The sequence below is a fragment of the Leopardus geoffroyi genome, chromosome C3, assembly GCF_018350155.1.
Source record: "Leopardus geoffroyi isolate Oge1 chromosome C3, O.geoffroyi_Oge1_pat1.0, whole genome shotgun sequence".
Classification (NCBI taxonomy): domain Eukaryota; kingdom Metazoa; phylum Chordata; class Mammalia; order Carnivora; family Felidae; genus Leopardus; species Leopardus geoffroyi.
This window is the reverse complement of record NC_059338.1, coordinates 108760631-108782462: the sequence shown is the minus strand read 5'-3', so window position 1 is coordinate 108782462 and position 21832 is coordinate 108760631. Positions and strand designations below refer to the sequence as shown.

Sequence of the window (21832 nt, the reverse complement as noted above, 5' to 3'; positions counted from 1 at the left end):
CTGTTAAGTTTCTCACGATCCACATAAGAGTGAAAACATAAGGTATCTGTCCTTCTCTGTATGACTTATTTCACTTAATACTAGCCAGTTCCATCCACATTGCTACAAAGGGCCATATTTCATTCTTTCTCATTGCCATGTGGTATTCCATTGTGTATATAAACCATAATTTCTTTACCCATTCGTCAGTTGATGGACATTTAGGCTCTTTCCATAATTTGGCTATTGTTGAAAGTGGTGCTATAAACATTGGGGTACAAGTGCTCCTATGCATCAGCACTCCTGTGTCCCTTGGGTAAATTCCTAGCAGTGCTATTGCTGGGTCATAAGGTAGGTCTATTTTTAATTTTTTGAGGCAACTCCACACTGTTTTCCAGAGCGACTGCACCAGTTTGCATTCCCACCAACAGTGCAAGAGGGTTCCCGTGTCTCCACATACTCTCCAGCATCTGTAGTCTCCTGATTTGTTCATTTTAGCCACTGTGACTGGTGTGAGGTGATATCTGAGTGTGGTTTTGATTTGTATTTCCCTGATGAGCAACGTACAGCATCTTTTCATGTGCCTGTTGGCCATCTGGATGTCTTCTTTAGAGAAGTGTCTATTCATGTTTTCTGCCCATTTCTTCACTGGATTATTTATTTTCTGGGTGTGGAGTTTGGTGAGCTCTTTATAGATTTTGGATACTAGCCTTTTGTCTGATGTCATTTGCAAATATCTTTTCCCATTCTGTTGGTTGCCTTTTAGTTTTGTTGATTGTTTCCTTTGCAGTGCAGAAGCTTTTTATCTTCATGAGGTCCCAATAGTTCATTTTTGGTTTTAATTCCCTTGCCTTTGGAGATGTGTCGAGTAAGAAATTGCTGCGGCTGAGGTCAGAGAGATTTTTTTCCTGCTTTCTCCTCTAGGGTTTTGATGGTTTCCTGTCTCACATTCAGGTCCTTTATCCATTTTGAGTTTATTTTTGTGAATGGTGTAAGAAAGTGATTTAGTTTCATTCTTCTGCGTGTTGCTGTCCAGCTCTCCCAGCACCATTTATTAAAGAGACTGTCTTTTTTCCATTGGATATTCTTTCCTGCTTTGTCAAAGATCAGTTGGCCATACATTTGTGAGTCTAGTTCTGGGGTTTCTATTCTATTCCATTGGTCTATGTTTCTGTTTTTGTGCCAATACCATGCTGTCTTGATGATTACAGCTTTGTAGTAGAGGCTAAAGTCTGGGATTGTGATGCCTCCTGCTTTGGTCTTCAAAATTACTTGTGCTATTCAGGGTCTTTTGTGGTTCCATACAAACTTTAGGATTGCTTGTTCTAGCTTCGAGAAGAATGCTGGTGCAATTTTGATTGGGATTGCATTGAATGTGTAGATAGCTTTGGGTAGTATTGACATTTTAACAATATTTATTCTTCCAATCCATGAGCACGGAATGTTTTTCCATTTCTTAATATCTTCTTCAATTTCCTTCATAAGCTTTCTATAGTTTTCAGCATACAGATCTTTTACATCTTTGGTTAGGTTTATTCCTAGGTATTTTATGCTTCTTGGTGCAGTTGTGAATGGGATCAGTTTCTTTGTCTTTCTGTTGCCTCATTACTAGTGTATTCCTTTTGGCTGTTGCGAGTAATGCTGCTGCAAACATGGATGTACAAATACCTATTTTTCGTCCATTTTAGTTATTTTGGATATATACCCAAAAGTGGAATTGCTAGATTGTATAGAAATTCTGTGTTTAAATTTTTGAGGAGTGCCTGGGTGGCTCGGTCAGTTTAGTGTCCAACTCTTGTTTTCAGCTCAGGTCATGATCTCATGGCTGTGAGAGCTGGGCCCTGTGTTGGGCTCCGTGCTGGGTGTGGAGCCTGCTTAAGATTCTCTCCCTCTCCCTGTCTGCCCCTCCCCTTCTCATTTTCTCTCTCTCAAAAAAAAAAAAAATAAATAAATAAATTTTTGTGGAATTGCCATACTATTCTCCACAGTGGCTATACCATTTTTCATCCCTATCAGCAATGTACAAGGGCTCTAGTTGCTGTCTTCACCAACACTTGTTGTTTTTGACTTTTTTTTTTTTTTTTTTTGATTACAGCCATCCTAATGGGTGTAACATGGTGTTTCATTGTGGTTTTGATTTGCATTTTCATATTGCTTGCTGTTGAACATCTTTTCATGTGCTTAATTTGCTATGTGTATATTTTTGGAGAAATGTCTGTTCAAGTGCTCTGCTCATATTTAAAATTGTGCTGTTTTTTTTTGTTATTGGGTTGTAGGAATTATTTATATGTTCTGATTACCAGTCCCTTATCAGAAACATGATTTATGAATATTTTCTCCCATTGTGGGTTGCCTTCAAGTCTATTGATACTGTCTTTTGATGAAAAGTTTTAAATTTTGATGAAGCCCAACATATTTTTCTTTTGATGCCTGGGCTTTGGGTGTCCTATCTAAGAAATTATTGTCAAGTGCAGTGTCATGAAGCTTTTTGTTTTCTTGGAGCTTTATAGTTGTAGCTTTCCATTTAGGTCTTCTATTCATCTTGAGTTAATTTTTGTATATGGTATAAAGATCTAACTTCATTTGTTTCTATAAATTCAGTTTTACCAACACCATTTGTTGAAGTCCTTTCCCCATTGAATGGTCTTGGTACCCTTGAAGATCACCTGGCCGTAGATTTGAGGGTTTATTTCTGGGCTTTCAATACAGTTCCCTTGGTGGTTTGTATGTTTGTCATTATATCAGTATCACTTTTTTTGGTTACCATAACTTTGTAGTAAGTTTTGAAATCAGGAAGTGTGTAATCTCCAACTTTGTTCTTTTGTAAGTTTTTTAAATGTTAGGGAAAATGAGTCATGGTGTCGTGGGTCAGGAGTTCTCTCAGTTTGGAAAGTTTTAAATTCTTGATTTATTTTCTTTAGAAGTTCTAGGACTTTTTAGATTTTTCATCTTTTGTTAATTTTGGTTATGTTTTTCAGTGAATTTCTCCATTTCTTCAAAATCAGAGATCATCAAACAATGGGCCCACTTTTTATTTTTTATTTTTTTTATTTTTATTTTTTTTTTATTTAAAAAAAATTTTTTTTTTCAATGTTTATTTTTGGGACAGAGAGAGACAGAGCATGAACGGGGGAGGGTCAGAGAGAGAGAGGGAGACACAGAATCGGAAACAGGCTCCAGGCTCTGAGCCATCATGAGCCATCAGCCCAGAGCCTGACGCGGGGCTCGAACTCACGGACCGTGAGATCGTGACCTGGCTGAAGTCGGACGCTTAACCGACTGTGCCACCCAGGCGCCCCGGGGCCCACTTTTTAAAGTAACATTTTATTGGAGCACAGCTGTTTTCATTTGCTTACATATTATCTGTGGCTGCTTTTGCAAACTAAAATGGCAGACGTGAGTAGATAGGACAGAGGGTGCATGGCTTGCAAACACTTAAAATATATGCTATCTGGGCCTTACTGAAAAAGTTTCCCAGACCCTGATCAAAATTGTCATATGTAAAACCATAGAGTTGGCTTTTTGGTCCAGTTTAAAGTTGACTCATTTTTAAAAAAATATCTAGGATCTGTTCTGATAGCCTTTTTTCCTTTGTGATACTGGTGATTTGCATTTTCTTCATCAGTATTGCTGGGATTTTATTAATTTTATCTGCATAGAACTACGATTTTTCTAATTTTCTTTTTTCTGCTGTCTTTTGTCATGGAATTTTTTATTTTGGCATTTGTTTTCCATTCCACTTTCTTTGGAGTTGATCTTCTGTTGTTTTCTCTAGCGCCTGAGATGAAAACTTTGGTCATTGATTTTTTTTTTTCCTTCTTCTTCTACCTTTTTCTGTTGAAATATATGCATTTAATGCTATAGACTTTTCCCCCTTTACCATCTATTTAGCGTTACATAACAGAGTTTTGTGTTTTTCATTATTCAAAAAATTTTTAATTTCCATATTGACTTTCTTTGATTCATGGGTTATTTAGAAGTGTGTTGCTTAATTTCCAAACCTTTGGGGAATTGCTAATTATCTTTGTTACTGATTTCTAGTTTAATTCCAGTGTTGTCAGCATAGTCTCTATATCAGGTTAATCCATTATACTTTATGAATTGATGTATGGTCTGGTTTTGTAATTGTTCCATGTACAGGTGATTAAAAAGTGTGTATTCTGCAGTTGTTGCTGTATTTTTCCATAAATGTCATTTACTTCAAATTGGTTAATGAGTTCTTAAAATCTTGTAAATCCATGTGGATTTTCATGTGTGCTTGTTCTATCAGTTAGAGAGGTATGTTAACATCTCCAACTATGATTATGTATTTATCTATTTTTCTTCTTAGTTTTGTCAACTTCCACCTTGTATATCTAGAAATTAAGTGTACACAAATTTAAGTGATCTCTTATTTTTCAACATACTTAAGAACCATTCTGAAATGTGTCCATCTTTCATGCTAGTCATTCTTGCTTTAGTCTTTTTAATCATACTGTTTTAAGAATTGCTTCAGTTGCTTACCCTAAAGGTTACAAAATGCATATTTGACTTATTAGAGTCTTAGTACTTTTACCATTTCCTGAACAATCTTACAACAGCTTGACTGCATATGCCCTCCCCCACTTCCCTGCCTATTGTGGTCTTTTTTTTTTTTTTTTTTTTCTTGTTTAGTTTGGGTTAACTTATTTAGTTTACCTGGGTTTAGCTTGTTTTTCTACTATTTCAGGTAGAAGTGTAGGTTATTGGTTTGAGGTAGTTCTTATAGGCATTTACAGCTACAAATGTCTTTAGCTGCATCCCATAAATTTTTGTATGTTGTATGTTCATTTAGCACAGATGCTTTCTGATTTTCCTTGAAATGAATGTGTATTTTTGCATTTGCTGGATGGAGTGGTTTATAGATTGCAGGTTTAATTGGTTGATAGTATTGTTCAAGTGTTCCATATCTGGATTGATTTTTTTCTTTCTATTGTGTGTGATTATTAAAGTCTACGATTGTTAAACTATTTTTCTTTTCTTTTTACTTTTGTTTGCTTTTGTTTTATGTATTTTGGGGTTCTGTTGCTATGCTCACATCTGTTTTACAGACCCCTGTATCATTATCAAGTATCTTGTGTTATCTTTAATAATTTTTTTCTCAAAGTTTGTTTTGTTTGATAAAATGTAATTACTCCAGCTGTACTGTGGTTGCTGTTTGCATTATACATATATGAATATATATGTATATTTGTAGGTTATATATATGAGTATATGTGAATATATATATGAGTATATATATGAATGTATATGTGAGTATATATATGAATATATATATTTTTTCCCTAATACACTGAATTTTAATTGTCTTATATTTTTGTGTTGTTCATGCCTGGTACCATCTCTTTAAAAGTTTTACTGGCATGTTATTTAGCTTTAACTACCTCTTTTCAAATTTTATTTTGTTCATTGCAATTTCAGGCCATGACTGAGATAAAATTTTCACATTGGAAAACAGTCATATGAAAAACAGGGAGACGGAAACACTGCTGGAAACTAAGATCATAGAAACGAAAATACTGTGTATGCCTAAAAGAGAATCTATACCGTTTCCCTAAATAGCAAGAAAATGTCCTGATTTCAGGTATTCCAGGCAAGAAACTAGATCACATGACTTCCTTGGAGTCTAATTTACTGTTGTTGTTTTTTTAATGTTTATTTTTGAGAGAGAGAGCGAGAGTGTGAGCAGGGGAGAGGCAGAGAGAGAGAGGGAGACCCAGATTCTGAAGCAGGTCAGAATCTGTGCTGTCAGCACAGAGCCTGACATAGGGCTTGAACTCATGAACCATGAGATTATGACCTGAGCCTGAAACTGGACGCTTAACTGACTGAGCCACCCAGGCACTCCCAATTTCTGTTTTTTGATTGAGGGATAATTGACATAACAGTGTAATATTAGGTGTACTGCATAATGATTCGATTTTTTTTTTTTTTTTTTTTTTTTTTTGAGAGAGCAAGTGAACAGGGGAGTGGCGGGGGGTGGGGGGGAGGAGAGAGAATCTTAAGCAGACTATACACCCAGCATAGAGCCTGACATGGGGCTTGATCTCACTGCTGTGAGATCATGACCTGAATGAAAATCAAGAGTCAGATACTTAACTGAGCCACCCAGGTGCCATTGATATTTTTATATATTCCAAAAAGACCAATTACCCCAAAAAGTGTAGTTAACATTTGTCACCCTATACATAGTTGACAAATTTTTTTTTGTAATGAGAACTTAAGATTTACTTTTTCAGCAACTTTCATATATACAGTTCAGTATCATTAAAGTCACCATGCTGTACATTACAGCCCCATGACTTATTTATTACATAACTGAAAGTTTGTACCTTTTGGGCCCTTTCACCTATTTTGCCTCCCCTCCACTCTATCACTCTATGCCTCTGGCAATCCCCAATGTATCTATAAAAAAAAATTCTCTGTTAAAAACCTTTTTTTTTTTTAATTGTCAACCTATTTTTGAATCCAAAGTATGTCTCTCTTTTTAAAGTTATTTTTGTAGAGCAAGCACGTATGATTTGGGGAGGGGGGAGGGAGAGAGACAGAATCTTCAGCAAGCTTCACGCCAGGGACAGAGCCTGAACTGGGGCTTGATCCCACAACTCTGGGATCATGACCTGAGCCAAAATCTAGAGTTGGATTCTCAACCAAGTGAGCCACCCAGGTGCTCCTAAAGTATATCTCTTGAAGAGAACATGTAGTTGGATCTTTTTAAAAATCCAGTCTGACAGTCTTTGCGTTTGTTAGAGTGTTTAATATCTCCACATTTAATGTTTTTAATCACATGGTTGGATTCCCACTTACCATTTTGCTATTTTCAATGTGTCTTGTGTCTTTTTTGTTTTTCTCATATTCTTCACTATTTTAAGTGTTTGAGAGAGAGAGCGAGAGCACAAGCAGGTGGAAGGACAGAGAGAGAGCCTCCCAAGCAGGCTCTGTGCTGTCAGTGCAGAGCCTGATATGGGGCTCAATCTCACAAACCATGAGATCATGACCTGAGCTGAAATCGAGAGTTGGACACTTGTCTGAATGAGCCACCCAGGAGCCCTCTTTACTACTTTAAGTAGATATTTTTTAGTGTTTCATTTTAATTCCTTTAATTTTCACATTATTTTTTGTTCCTAGTAGTTGCTCAAAGGATTTCAATATGCATCCATTTTTTAACAGTCTATTTGAAATTAATGCTAAATTTGTTATATTAAAACACAAACTTTTTCCATTATAGCTCCATTTCTTCCCTCTTCTTTGTATTGTTGTCTTATGAATTGCATCTTTGTGTTATTCTAATTTCAATAGTACAATTTTATAATTATGTTTTAGGGAATGGCCTGTTACATCAGGAGAAAACTAGACTTATACTGTCTTTTAATAATTATCTATGTAAAATAACATCCATTGATGCTTTTTGTGTGGATTTGAATTACCATTTGGTGTTCCTCCTTTTCAGTCTGATGAAATTCTAGTATTTTGTTAGCAATGAATTAGAGTCTTTGTTTATTTGGTATTCCTTTGTTTTGCCTGCACTTTTGAAGAATACTTTTGCTGGATATAGAATTCTTGGTTGACAGGTTTTTGTTTTTTTAAATTTCCTCCGACTACCATCTTGCCATTATTGTTTGTAATGAAAAGTTAGCTATTTTTTGTCTCTTATTTCAAGATTTTCTTTTTGTGTCTGGCTGTCAACATTTTCACTGTGGTGTGTCTGGGTGTGGATTTTCTGTTTTTTTGTTTTTGTTTTTGTTTTGTTTTTTTTTTTGCCTATTGTGAGTTTTTTTTAGTGAATTTTTGATTTAATTTATTGTACTTTTCAATTCCTTAATTTCCACTTGGTTCTTCTTGGTCATTTCTGTCTCATTGATATTTTCAATTTGATGAACCATTGTCTTATGTTCCTTGAATTATTTAAATATGGTTTCCTCTTTTTTTTTTTTTTTTTTTAGCATTTATAATAGATGTTTTGAAGTTTTTGTGAACTAAGTCCTTTAGTTGACTACCTTCAGAGACGGCTTCTATTTACTTTGTATACTTTTCATGTTTCATAGTTTTTTGTTGAAAACTGAGCATTTTAGATAACAAGTTGTAGCAACTCTGAATTCTGATTTCCTCTATCTCTTGTGTTGTTGGTTTATTTCTTCAGTGACTTGCCTGAACTACATTTGTGGTGTTGCCCCTGTAATCTGTAAGGTTGATATTTTTCCTCTCCCCATCCCCCAATTCTTTGTGTTTTCAACTCTGGCTTTCTAGGGATTACCCTGGGTCACTATAACTTAGTCATCAGCTAGTGATTGGCTAGAGGCTTTTTAAACCATTGAACCAGTAAGTCTTTCACTCTTTGTCATGGGACATATGCATAGACTGGATAATGTTCTCAATTTAGGGAGTTTATAAGTCTGACCCATCTATCTATATATCAATATATGTATATATATATATATGTATATATATATATACATATATATATATACATCGATATATGGACATATATATACACACATCGACATATGGACATGTATATACACACGTCAACATATGGACCTATATATACACACATCGACATATGGATGTGTATATATAGATATATATAGATGTGTGTGTGTGTATATATATATCCATATGTATATATTTTTAACTTACTGGATTTACACAGCCTCTTGGTCAACCATGAGTGAGTAGCTTGTTAGTTCCCTTTCCTCTGAGTAAGCACAATGGGGCAAATGCAGGTAGCTTTCCAGACTATCAGGGATATGTGAAATCATAGCTAGGCCATCTTTGGCTATTTTGTTCTCACGATCTCTATCTTAATTTTCTGGCAAGTCTGCTGTTTTGTTGCTTGTACCAACAAATATTGTGACCTGAGGCTAGACTTAACTATTGCCCTTGATTTTCCGTTATTTTTAACAACTTTGTCCAGTTTTGTCATTGCTTTTTGGAAAGAGGATTTGCCAGCTTCCTAACTCGGAATTCTTGAAGTCCTGTCCTGTATTCATTTTTATTTTGTAGTAAAAAGCATATAACAAAAAATTTACCATCTTAACCATTTTTAAGTATTACAGTGTTAATTAACTATATGCACATTGTTGAGCAGATCTCTATAACTTTTTCATCTTTCAAAACTTAAAACTCTATAACCATTTAACAACAATTTACATTTTCCTCCCCATACCCTTGCAGCCTCTGGCAATCATGATTTTACTTTCTAAGATTTTGACTGCTTTAGATACTTTATATAAATAGAAACCTACAATGTTTGTCTTTTTGTGACTGGCTTATTTCAGTTAGCATAATGTCTTCAACATGTTCATGTTGTAGCACAAGACAGAATTTCCTCTTTTAAAGATAATATTTGATTCTATATACCACATTTTCATTATCCATTTATCTTTCAGTGGATATTTAGACTGCTTACACCTTTTGACTATTGTGAATAATGCTGCAGTGAACATGGTTGTGCAAATATCTTTTTGAGATCCTGCTTTCAGTTCTTTTTGGTATACTCAGAACTGATTTTTGATGGAAGCTCTATTTTTAATTTTTTGAGGAACTTTCATAATGTTTTCTTTAGTGGGTACATCACTTTACATTTCCTCCAATAGGGCATAAAAGTTCCAATTTGTCCACGTACTTGTTAGCCCTTGTTACGTTTTGTTTTTTGATAGTGGTTATTCTAATAGGTGTGAGATGGTAGGTCATTGTGGTTTTGATTTACATTTTCCTGATTAGTGATATTGAGCATCTTTTCATATGTTGTACTAGTTGGCCGTTTGTATTGTATTCTATGTCTATTCAGTCATTTGCCCATTTAAAAAAAATATTTATTTTGAAAGAGAGTGAGAAGAGGAGGGGCAGAGAGAGAGGGAGAGAGAATCCCAAGCAGGCTCAGTGCCATGAGCGTAGAGCCTGATGTGAGGCTCAGTTCCACAAACTGTGAGATCATGACCTGAGCTGAGATCAAGTATCAGCTTGACTGACTGACCAACCCAGGTACCCCAGTCATTTAGCCATTAAAAAATTTTTTTTTAAGTTTTTATTTTTTAAATATTTATTTCTGAGAGAGAGGCAGAGAGAGGTGGACAGAAGATCCAAAGCAGGGTCCGCGCTGACATCAGAGAGCCCAATGCGGGGCTCCAGCTCACAAACTGCAAGATCATGTCCTCAGCCCAAGACAGATGCTCAACTGACTGAGCCACCCAGGCACCCCTACCCATTTTTAGATTGATTACTTTTTGTTGTTTCAGATACTAACCCTTCATTAGATAACATGGTTTGCAAATAGTTTCTCCCATTCAATATGTTGCTTTTTCACTCTCTTGAATGTTTTCTTTGCTGCCTGAAGGTTTTTAAGATTTGTCTATATTTGCTTTTGTTGTTTGTTAAATTTAAAGTATATCTGTTTTCTTTTAGAATATTTTGTGATAGCCCACCTAGAATTAGGTTTTTGAGAACAATTCAACCCCCTTCTTAAATTCTTTGTTACTAATAAACTTTGTGCAGTCATAGATGTTCTGGTTTTAGGAATGTGTTTTTCACAATGTATTTCTTAATGGTTATAAGTAATATTTTGAAGTTGTACTATATATCTTGAAGTAAAAGGAATGAAAATTGTTTATATAGTTACATTAAGGATGGTCTGGGGCGCCTGGGTGGCTCAGTCGGTTAAGCGTCTGACTTCAACTCAGGTCACGATCTCGCGGTCCGTGAGTTCGAGCCCCGCGTCGGGCTCTGGGCTGATGACTCAGAGCCAGGAGCCTACCGATTCTGTGTCTCCCTCTCTCTCTGCTCCTCCCCCATTCATGCTCTGTCTCTCTCTGTCTCAAAAATAAATGTTAAAAAAAAAAAAAAGATGGTCTGTTATAACAATATTTGTGTTTTGTCTTTTATAAGACATAAATGTATTCTCATTTATTTATCACAACTCTGAGGAAACGGAAATGATCTTGCTTATGGTCAGATGATTAATAAATGTTTGACTTCAACTAGATTTCCAACATGGGTGATATGGTTTAAAATTCCATGTTCAAATATAGAATGCTGCCTCTTATGTTAGTGTTTAGATAGTAGTTAAGTTGATTAGTAGCATTCTGATGATACTGACTTCTTGATTCCTATGCTTTTTAAATTTCTTCCTGAGAAAACCCAATTTGTACCCATAAACTGCAACTTTGGTAGCCATTTCACAAATGTATCATTGTTATACACATGAGAAAGTGGTAGAGATGGCAATATCATGGGCTCATTGTCCAAGTAGGTGCATAGCGAATGGAGAGTATTAAGTGCTCATAATGGAAGTATAGATGCAGTATAGTTGTAGTGAAGAGCAAGGACATCATATTTTCCAGTTTTGAGTCCTGATTTTCCAGAATGTGTCATTTTGGGCAGTTATTTGACCTTTAAATGCCTCAGATTGTTTATCTGTAAAATTGGTAGAATAATAGTATTTACCTTTTAGGGCTCTTTTAAGGATTAAATAATTGTATGCAGGTAAAGTGCTTGGTATATAGTAAGTGCTTGGTAAACATTGTTTTGTTACAGTCACCGATCAAAATATATGTGCCAGTTGATTTTTACTTGAAACTACTGCATCTTTCAAATTAATGTAATAATGGCAAATACTTAAATTGTGACACACCACTAGAATAATGTGGAAATGGATTTTTAGTATTGTGCTCTTGCAAGAAAAAGTACTTATGAGGACATACGCGAGGCCCACAAATTTATTGTTACCTTTTTTATAATAATAGCTCTTTGAGGAAGATAATATTCTAAGCACTTTATGTAAGTTCATTTCATCCTCAGTGATACTGTTGTCTAAATTTTACAGATAAAGAAACTGTGGCACAGCTACATTAAACAAGTTGCCCAGTGGTTTGCCATACTGCTTAGGTTTAACTGTATTGCTAACTATGTTGCTAAACTAAGTAGGTGGGCAATTGTTGGATGAATGAATAATGTATATCTTAACTTTCACAAATAGAATTAAAATAATGGGAAAATGTGATTGAATTATAATCTACAATTTATTTTTTTCCTTTGTTGATTTGTAACAAAAATTTTATCAGTGAAACAAATTACTGATATATAGTGATTATGGTGGCATTTATGTTTTCATTTGTAACCTTTTTTCTAATAATGAAACCAGTCAGAAAACATTTAAATTTTATGACCAGATAGTAATCTTTAATTGGATAAAGCTCAATACTTCTTTTTATTTTTCAAGGTTAGTCAATTGTTTTTTAGATCACTCTCCTATTTCTAACTCGGCTCCCTCCATACCCTTTTAACTTGCCTTACGATCCTGTTTTGTTTAAAACACATTTTAAATACATATTTTTTAGATGGAGATTTTAAACAATATACCATTCAGTTATCTCAATTAATGCTGTCTGTTAAGACTATTACAGCCACTACCATGTATGAAACTTTATTATGTACCATGTATTGTATATTCTATCCATTCAACAGAAAAAGAAATGGAGACCTAGGCAGGTTAAGCAGCTTATTAAAAGTAACTTGTACAATACATTTTTGTGTTGTATCTTTAACTATAGTTTAACAAACTATTTGGTACTTCTTGTTGAATAATATTTCTGAAAATGTTTTTGTTTTAGAAACCTCATTTCTCTTTTCAGAAAGTAATTTGGATATTAGAATGAAAAAATTAAGCCCTTACTAACCTTTAATATTTTGTTTTAAGGAATTGAAATTACCATTCACTTTTTTAAGTGGACATATTCATGAGTTGAGGATCCATGTACCATGGACAAAGCTTGGTTCAGAACCAGTGGTAATTACCATCAATACAATGGAATGCATTTTGAAACTTAAAGATGGAATACAGGTAAGAAGTTATTGAATCTAGTTGTTTATGTTAACCAATTTTAATAGTTATTAGTGTTTGATATGTCTTTATCTAAAGCTTACATATACTTAACTCTTTCTCACATGCTTATTAAAGTAACATATTGTAAAGTCACAAGTAACTATGAAAGGTTGTCTTAAATTTGGATAAACATTCAAATGGATATTTTCATACTAATTTTACTTAATGTAATCATAACTATCATAGGAATCATGTAGATGGCTTATTATCTGTATCGACTAACAGTGGGACTTCATTGTGTCCAATTTTTAGGTGAAGGTTTTTGAATTTTTGCTAAAGACCTGTGTAATTTTTTTGTTTACGTGACATTTCTAAATGAGATTAAAATTTCTCATTTTTTGAGATGAAAATATTTTGAATTTACCTTCATGTCAAAATTTTTAACTTTTTAGTTTAATTCCAGTTAATGTACAGTGTTACGTTAGTTTCAGGTGTACAATATAGTGTTTAACACTTACATACCACACCATGTGCTCATCCCAAGTGCACTCCTTAATCCCCATCACCTATTTCACCCCTCTCCACTCCCACCTCCCCTCTGGTAACTGTTCTCTATATTTTAAAATCTTTTTCTTGGTTTGCCTGCCTCTCTCTCTCTCTCTCTCTCTCTTTCTCTCTCTCTCTCTCTCCCCCTCTCCCCCCCCCCCCCCTTTGCTGGTTTGAATGGATGAAGAAGCTGTGGTGTATATATACTATGGAATCTTAGCCATAAGAAAGAATGAAATCTTGCCATTTGCAATGATATGGATAGAACTAAAGAGTATTATGCTAAACAAAATAAGTCAAAGAAAGGCAAATATCATATGATTTCACTCATACGTGGAATTTAAGAAACCTGTCAAATTTCTTTGAAGTTTTGGCATCAGAAACTGATTCTTTGTTTTCATTTTTGTTTTTCTGACTTACCTTTTCTTTGGCCCATCTTACATTTATTTTTAATATTTTTTTCTTTCTTGTAAAAGTGTAATACTTTTATAGTTTCTAGCAAAAATTAATCTGGAAAGCTAATAAGTCTGATAGCAACATATTATAAATTTTTTCATTTTCATCTTACATAAAAGTAGTGTCTTTTATTTTTATTACTTTTTCCTTAGCTCATATTTTACTTTCAGGTTTAAAAAATGCTTTCTAGGGGTGCCTGGGTGGCTCAGTTGGTTAAGCGTCTGACTTTGGCTCAGGTCATGATCTCACAGTTCATGAGTTCGAGCACTGCATCGGGCTCTGTGCTGACAGCTCAGAGCCTGGAGCCTGCTTCAGATTCTGTGTCTCCTCTCTCTCTGCCTCTCCCTATCTCGCACGCACATGCGCGTGCTCTCTCTCCCAAAAATAAATGTTAAAAAAAAAAAAAATGTTTTCTAGAACCAAATGAGTTGATGAGTATTATTAAATTGTTACACTTAAATTACTAATTTATTAAACATTAAGGCAATCTTAGTGTATCCTAAATATAACTTCGGTATCTGTGAAATTAAGGTTATTTATGATGTTAAAATCATTTCCTATTTTAAGAAGATACTTTGAGTTTCATATCAACCCACTAGGCTCATCTTTTTTTCCTTGTATGAAATCTTTGATTCCAAATCTTTTATTATCCAATTTAACTGATATAGTTTCTGTTAGTAAGTAGACCGATGTTATAGTCCCATGAGAATTTATTTTGTAAACTTAAAATACATGGGAGATTGATTTAGAAATCTGTGAGATAGTTATATTACAGCAAAAGTTTTATTTTACATTTATATTTGGTAATTCTCAAATGGTTCTTAATCATCATCTGTTCCTGGAATTTACATTTTTTTTTTTAAAGTCTGGACTTGGTTATACCACCCATGGAGTGCTCCATATTAAGAGAAAAAGAAAATCCAGACACTATTTTTTTCAATGGGAAGGTGGAAGTTTCAAGGCCAGATGTCCCATAAGAAACACATTTTAAAAGAGGCAAATTACAACTAATTATAGAGACTGCAGAAAAGATTTGTAACACATGACTTAGTGTAACCTAGAACTAATATTTGATATTGGACCATGCAGATGGCTACTGCAGGAATGATCAGATTTCCTGCTTGCATGGTATTTGAGACTTGAATTTTGTGGTGTGTACAGCAAAAGGTCAAGTGTCATGAATGTAAACTACTCTCAAAATAAGTATTTTTTGCAGATGTTTAAAATTTTGAGGTAGAAAGGATTTTTGAAAATTATAGTTGACACTTGGACAAATTATTCAGTAGTGTACATCCCCAGAGAGTAATACTTAGGTTAGTGATTGGAATTAATTTTTCAGGAAGACAGTATAGATGAAACATATTTTTAAACACTTTATTTTCCTATTTTAAGTTTTGTCTAGTGTAGTAGGAAATTAAGTTAAAAATTACACATGTACTAATAAGACTGAATGAGCCCATATTAAATTATTTCAAGTTATTACATTGTAGAATCAAAATGAAGAAAATACTTTGTAAATACAATTAGTGTGTGATGGTTGGTTAAATGAAGGGGTTGTTTAGAGTTCTAGATATGAATCTGTTAAAAATACTATTGATACTTGAGAATGTAATAAAATACAACTTAAAAGTTAGAAATCTGAGGTCTAATTCTGAAAAGGTCATTATAAAAATATAATATTGCTAAATGCCTTGATAAGAAGGCACGCCTAGTTTGTAAAGTTCAATTTAATTCTACCAACATTTGTTGATTTCCTATCCATCAGTGCCTTGAAAAGCATTGCCAAGATTATCTGTATAATCTTCTAAGGAGACTTAGAAACAGAGATTCATTATGATTGAGGGTGACTCTAGTGATAATAGTTACAATATACTGCCTTAACATGTGTCTGTAAGTAGTTTTATAGAGATTTTTTTCATTGACAAGGTGACCCAAGTTGTTGTGTTAGGTAAAATAAAGGCCATCTTTATGTCCACACTGAATTATTTTTGACAGATAGATATTTCACTGAGAATATTTAACTTTACTCTGAGAGACATCTGTCATCATACCCACCTTTTAGATTCTTCAGATTTTGTTACTTGTGAACTGTTGTTTTTGTTTTGGACCTTACAGAAATTTATTCATGACATATCGTCAGTGGTCCAGGACTGATTTGTTTGTTTAACTAGCTCACTCTAGTGTAATCATAGAAATACCTGTGGATCCAGCATTAACTAAATGCTCCTATCCTTTTGTATATTCTTGCTTTTTAGCCTCTGTGGGTCTCATCTGTAAAATAGGGCAAAACTTGCTACATAGTTCTTATTCTAGTGTATATGCTTTCTTTGCTCATTGTATTAGTAAGTCTTATAAAAAAGGCTTCTTCAGCTCGAAGAGAGTAGTAGTAAATTTGTTTTTAAAGAACTTATTTATTCTGATCTTTCGATCACCTAGAAAGTAAGAAAAGAAAAACTTAAAATCTTTTGACCTGATAAATGTAACCATCTTCAAGTCTGTTTACAGAATACTTTTCATAAAAAAAAAAAACTTAAAATCTTTTTATCTAAACCAAAACTTTAAAATATTAGTAAAAACTAGTGAAAAGGAACAAAGATTTTTGTTTATGTGCTTTTTTTAAAAAAAATTATTTTTTAATTTACATCCAAGTTAGTTTATAGTGCAACAATGATTTCAGGAGTAGATTCCTTAATAACCCCTTACCCGTTTAGCCCATCCCCCCTCTCAAATGCCTCCACTAACCCTCTGTTTGTTCTCTATATTTAAGGAGTTTCTTATGTTTTGTTCCCCTCCCTGTTTTTACATTTTTGCTTTCCTTCCCTTATGGTCATCTGTTTTGTGTCTTAAAGTCCTCATATGAATGAAGTCATATGATATTTGTCTTTCTCTGGCTGACTAGTTTCACTGAGCATAATAGCCTGTAGTTCCATCCACATAGTTGCGAATGGCAAGATTTCATTCTGTTTGATTGCTGAGTGATACTCCATTGTATATATATACCATATCTTCTTTATCCATTCATCCATCGATGGACATTTGGACTCCTCCCATAATTTGGCTATTGTCGATAGTGCTGCTGTAAACATGAGAATGCTTAAGATCTACTCTTAGCAAATTTCAAGTATATAATATAGTATCATTAACTATCGTCACCAAGCCATACATTAGAATCTCAGATCGTGTTCAGCTTGTAACTGGGAGTTTGTACCCTTTGACTAATATTGCCCATTTCACCTGGGACCTGTCAAATGTTATTCTACTATTTCTATGAGTTTGACATGTTTTTATTTTTTTATTTTTTTTTAGATTACACTAAGTGGAATCATAGTGATTCTACATCGTATTTGTTTTTGTCTGGCTTATTTCACTTTGCACAATGCCTTCCAGTTTCATCTATGTTGTTGCAAATGGCAGGATTTCTGTATCTTTACAGCCGAATAATATTTCCCTGTGTGTGTGTGTGTGTGTGTGTGTGTGTGCGTGTGTGTGTGTGTGTGCGAGCGCGCGCGCTCCCTCCCTCCTGTCCGTTTCCCCACTCACCCATTGATGGACACTTAGGTTATTTCCATATCTTGGCTATTGTGAGTAATGCTGCAGTGAACATGAGAGTACAGGTATCTATTTGAAATAGTGATATTGTTTTCTTTTGATATATACCCAGAAGTAGGATTGCTGGATAATATGGTAGTTCTATTTTTTTCTCCTACGTTCTTTTTTTTTTTTCTTTTAACTTGTTTTATTTTTTATTTTTTTAAATTTACATCCAAATTAGCATATAGTGCAACAGTGATTTCAGGAGTAGATTCCTTAGTGCCCCTTACCCATTTAGCCCATCCCCCTTCCCCCAACCCCTCCAGTAACCCTCAGTTTGTTCTCCATATTTATGACTCTCTTGTGTTTTGTCCCTCCCTGTTTTTATGTTATTTTTGTTTCCCTTCCCTTATGTTCATCTGTTTTGTCTCTTAAAGTCCTCATATGAGTGAAGTCATATGACTTTTGTCTTTCTAATTTCACTTAGCATAATACCCTCCAGTTCCATCCACGTAGTTGCAAATGGCAAGGTTTCATTCTGTTTGATTGCTGAGTAATACTCCATTGTATACATATACCACATCTTTATCCATTCATCCATCGATGGACATTTGGGCTTTTTCCATACTTTGGCTATTGTTGATAGTGCTGCTATAAACATGGGAGTGCATGTGTCCCTTCAAAACAGCACACCTGTATCCCGTGGATAAACGCCTAGTAGTGCAGTTGCTGGGTCGTAGGGTAGTTCTGTTTTTAGTTTTTTGAGGAACCTCCATACTGTTTTCCAGAGTGGCTGCACCAGCTTGCATTCCCACTAGCAGTGCAAAAGAGATCCTCTTTCTCTGCATCCTCGCCAACATCTGTTCTTGCCTGAATTGTTAATATTAGCCATTCTGACAGGTGTAAGGTGGTATTTCATTGTGGTTTTGATTTGTATTTCCCTGATGATGAGTGATGTGGAGCATTTTTTCATGGGTCAGTTGGCCATCTGGATGTCTTCTTTGGAGAAGTGTCTATTCATGTCTTCTGCCCATTTCTTCACTGGATTATTTGTTTTTTGAGTGTTAAGTTTGGTAGTTCTATTTTTAAATTTTTGAGGAACGTCTGTACTGTTTTCCGTAATGATAATACCAATTTACATTACTACCAACATTGTACAAAGGGTCCCTTTTTTCAGTATTCATTATCTCATGTCTATTTGATGATAGCCATCCTAAGAGATTTGAGATGATACCTTATTGTGGTTTTCATCTGCATTTTTCTGATGGCTACTACTGTTCGGTGTGTTTTCAGGTACCTGTCGGACTTGTGTAACTTAAAGAAATTTTTTTTAATGTTTTTATTTTATTTTTGAGAGAGAGAGACACAGTGAGAGCGGGGGAGGGGCAGAGAGAGATGGAGACAGAATCTGAAGCAGGCTCCAGGTTCTGAGCTGTCAGCACAGAGCCCAACGTGGGGCTTGAACTCATAGATTGCGAGATCATGACCTGAGCCAAAGTTGGGTGCTCAACCGACTGAGCCACCCAGGCACCCAAACTTTTTTTTAATGTTTTTTTTTTTTAATGTTTCTTTATTTTTGGGAGATACTTATTGCGAGCAGGGGAGGGGCAGAGAGAGAGGGAGACAGAGAATTCGAAGCCAACTCCAGGCTCTGTGTTGACGGCTTAGCACAGAGCCTGATGCAGGGCTCAAACCCATGAACTGTGAGGGGCGCCTGGGTGGCGCAGTCGGTTAAGCGTCCGACTTCAGCCAGGTCACGATCTTGCGGTCCGTGAGTTCGAGCCCCGCGTCGGGCTCTGGGCTGATGGCTCAGAGCCTGGAGCCTGTTTCCGGTTCTGTGTCTCCCTCTCTCTCTGCCCCTCCCCCGTTCATACTCTGTCTCTCTCTGTCCCAAAAATAAATAAACGTTGAAACCCATGAACTGTGAGATCATGACTTGAGCTGAAGTCAGATGCTTAACTGACTTAGCCACCCATGTGCCCTGGGCTTGTGTGACTTATTTAGAAAAAAGTTTATTCTGTTCCTTTTCTCATTTTTAATTGGAGTGTTTTTTGATAGTTTAGAAGTTGATTTTTCATAATTTTGATACTAACCCCTTATCAGATATATGGCTTGCTAATATATATTCTCACATATCACAGGTTGGCTTTTCATTTTGTTTATGGTTTCCTTGGCTGTACAGAAGCTTTTTAATATGATGTAGTCCCACTTGTGTGTATGTGTGTGTGGTCTTTTTTTTTTTTTTTTTTTTTTTTGGCTTTTGTTGCCTGTACATTTGGTCTTGTCTCCAAAAAATAATTGCTGTGACCAATTTCAAGGAACCTTTTCCCTTATGTTTTCTTCTAGTATTTGTGAAGTTTCAAGTCTTCCACTTGAGGCTTTAATCCAGTTTGAGTTAATTTGTGTAACTGGTATAAGATAGGAGTCTATTTTCTTCTTTCTTTTTTTGTACATGAATATCCAAATTTCCCAGCATGATTTGTTGAAGAGACCATCCTTTCTCCATTGTGTGCTCTTGGTGCCCTTGTTAATGATTAGTTGACCCTATATGTATGGGTTTATTTCTGGGCTATCAATTCTGTTTCATTGATCTATGTGTCTTTTAAAAAAATTTTTTTTAATGTTTTATTTATTTTTGAGAGAGAGACAGAGCATGAGTGGAGGAGGAGCAGAGAGGGAGGGAGACACAAACTGAAGCAGGGTTCATGTTCTGAACTGTCAGCACAGAGCCTGACATGGGGATCGAACTTAGGAACAGTGAGATCATGACCTGAGTCCAAGCTGGATACTTAACCTACCGAGCCACCCAGGTGCCCCTATGTGTCTGTTTTTATTGTTAGTACCTCCTGTTTTGATTACTATGTAGTTTGTAACATATTTGAAATCAGGAAATGTGATTCCTTCAGCTTTGTTCTTTTTTCTCACGATTATTTTGGCTATTTGAGATCTTTTTGTGGTTCTATATGAATTTGTTTTTCCTATTTATGTGAGAAAATGCCATTGAAGTTTTGATAGGGATAGCACTGTATCTGTAGATCACTTTAGGTTTTTTTTTTTTTTTGATGCTATTGTAAATGGGAATGCTTTTTAAATTTCCCTGATAGTTCATTAATAGCTTATAGAAACACAACTGATTTTTGTATAGTGTTTACTTTGTATCTTGTAACTTTACTGAATTTACTAGTCCTACTAGTTTTTTTTGTAGGAGTGTTTAGAATTTCCTATATGTAAGACACTGTGATCTGCAAACTGATAATTTTACTGCTCCCTTTCCAGTTGGATGCCTTTTATTTCTTCTGATTTCCAAGTTGTTCTGGCTAATACTTCCAGAATTATGTTGAGTGGTGGAGTGTGGGCATCTTTGTCTTATTCCTGTTCTTATAGGAAAATGTTTCAGCTTTTCACCACTGAGTATGATATTAGCTGTCATGTTGTCATATATGGCCTTTATTATGTTGAAGTACATTCCTTCTATATTTAATTTGTTGAGAGTTTTTTTTATCATGAAAGGATGTTGATTATGGCCAGATGCTTTTCTTGCACCTAATGAGATGGTATGATTTTTATCCTTCATTTGTTAGTTTGATGTATTTATTAGTTTGTGTATATTGAACCATCGTGGCATCCCAGGGATAAATCCCACTTAATCATGCTCTATGAGTTTTTTAATGTGCTGTTTAATTCAGTTTGCTAATATTTTGTTGAGAATTTTTTTTTAACATTTATTCATTTTATGAGAGAGACTGAGCACGGGTGGGGGAAGGGCAGAGAAAGAGAGGGAGGCAAAGAATCTGAAGCAGGCTCCAGGCTCTCAGCTGCCAGCACAGAGCCCAACGTGGGACTTGAACCCATGAACTGTGAGATCATGACATGAACCGAAGTCGGATGCTTAACTGACTAAGCCACCTGGGTGCCCCTCTTGTTGAGAAGTTTTACATCTTTATTCATCAGGGATACTTGCCATACTTTTTTTACAGTGTTCTTGTCTAGGTTTGGTATTACAGTAATGCTGGACTCCTAAAATGAGTTTGGAAGTATTCCATCCTGTTCAAATTTTTTGAAGGGTTAGAGAAGGATTGGCATTAATTCTTCTGTATATATTTGGTATAATTCACCCGTGTAGTATTTTTTTGGGGCTTTGTTTTGTTTCTTTAAAGTTTTTATTTTTTATTTTGATTATGACGGGTGCACTTATTAATCCCCATCAACTCTTTAATCCATTTTCCTATCCACCTCCCCTCTGGTAACCATCAGTTCTCTTCAGTTAAGAGTCTATTTCTTGGTTTGTCCTTCCCTTTTTGTTCCCCTTTTCTTGTTTGTTTTCCTTCTTAAATTCCACATGAGTGAAATCATATGGTATTTGTCTTTCTCTGACCTCCTTCACGTAGCTATTATATTCTCTAGCTCCACCCATATTGTTGTAAGTGGCAAGGTTTCATTCTTCTTTATAGCTGAATAATATTCCATTGCATATGTATATCC

At 35.0% G+C, this 21832-nt stretch overlaps 1 protein-coding gene across 12 annotated transcripts in view; it reads left to right on the top strand.

Annotated features, from left to right (window-relative positions):
- The window catches only part of VPS13B (vacuolar protein sorting 13 homolog B), an 811203-nt gene that overhangs the window by 13249 nt on the left and 776122 nt on the right, over positions 1 to 21832 (top strand). For 10 of the 12 annotated variants that reach the window (XR_006706367.1, XM_045454090.1, XM_045454093.1 and 7 more), the window contains exon 3: positions 12692 to 12835. The exons of the other annotated variants lie outside the window; for them this stretch is intronic. Coding sequence is in view for 9 of the 10 variants with exons in the window: in XM_045454090.1 (XP_045310046.1) it covers positions 12692 to 12835 (144 nt within the window). In the remaining variant the exon portion in view is untranslated. The remainder of the gene's footprint in view (positions 1 to 12691; positions 12836 to 21832) is intronic. 12 annotated transcript variants of the gene reach the window in all.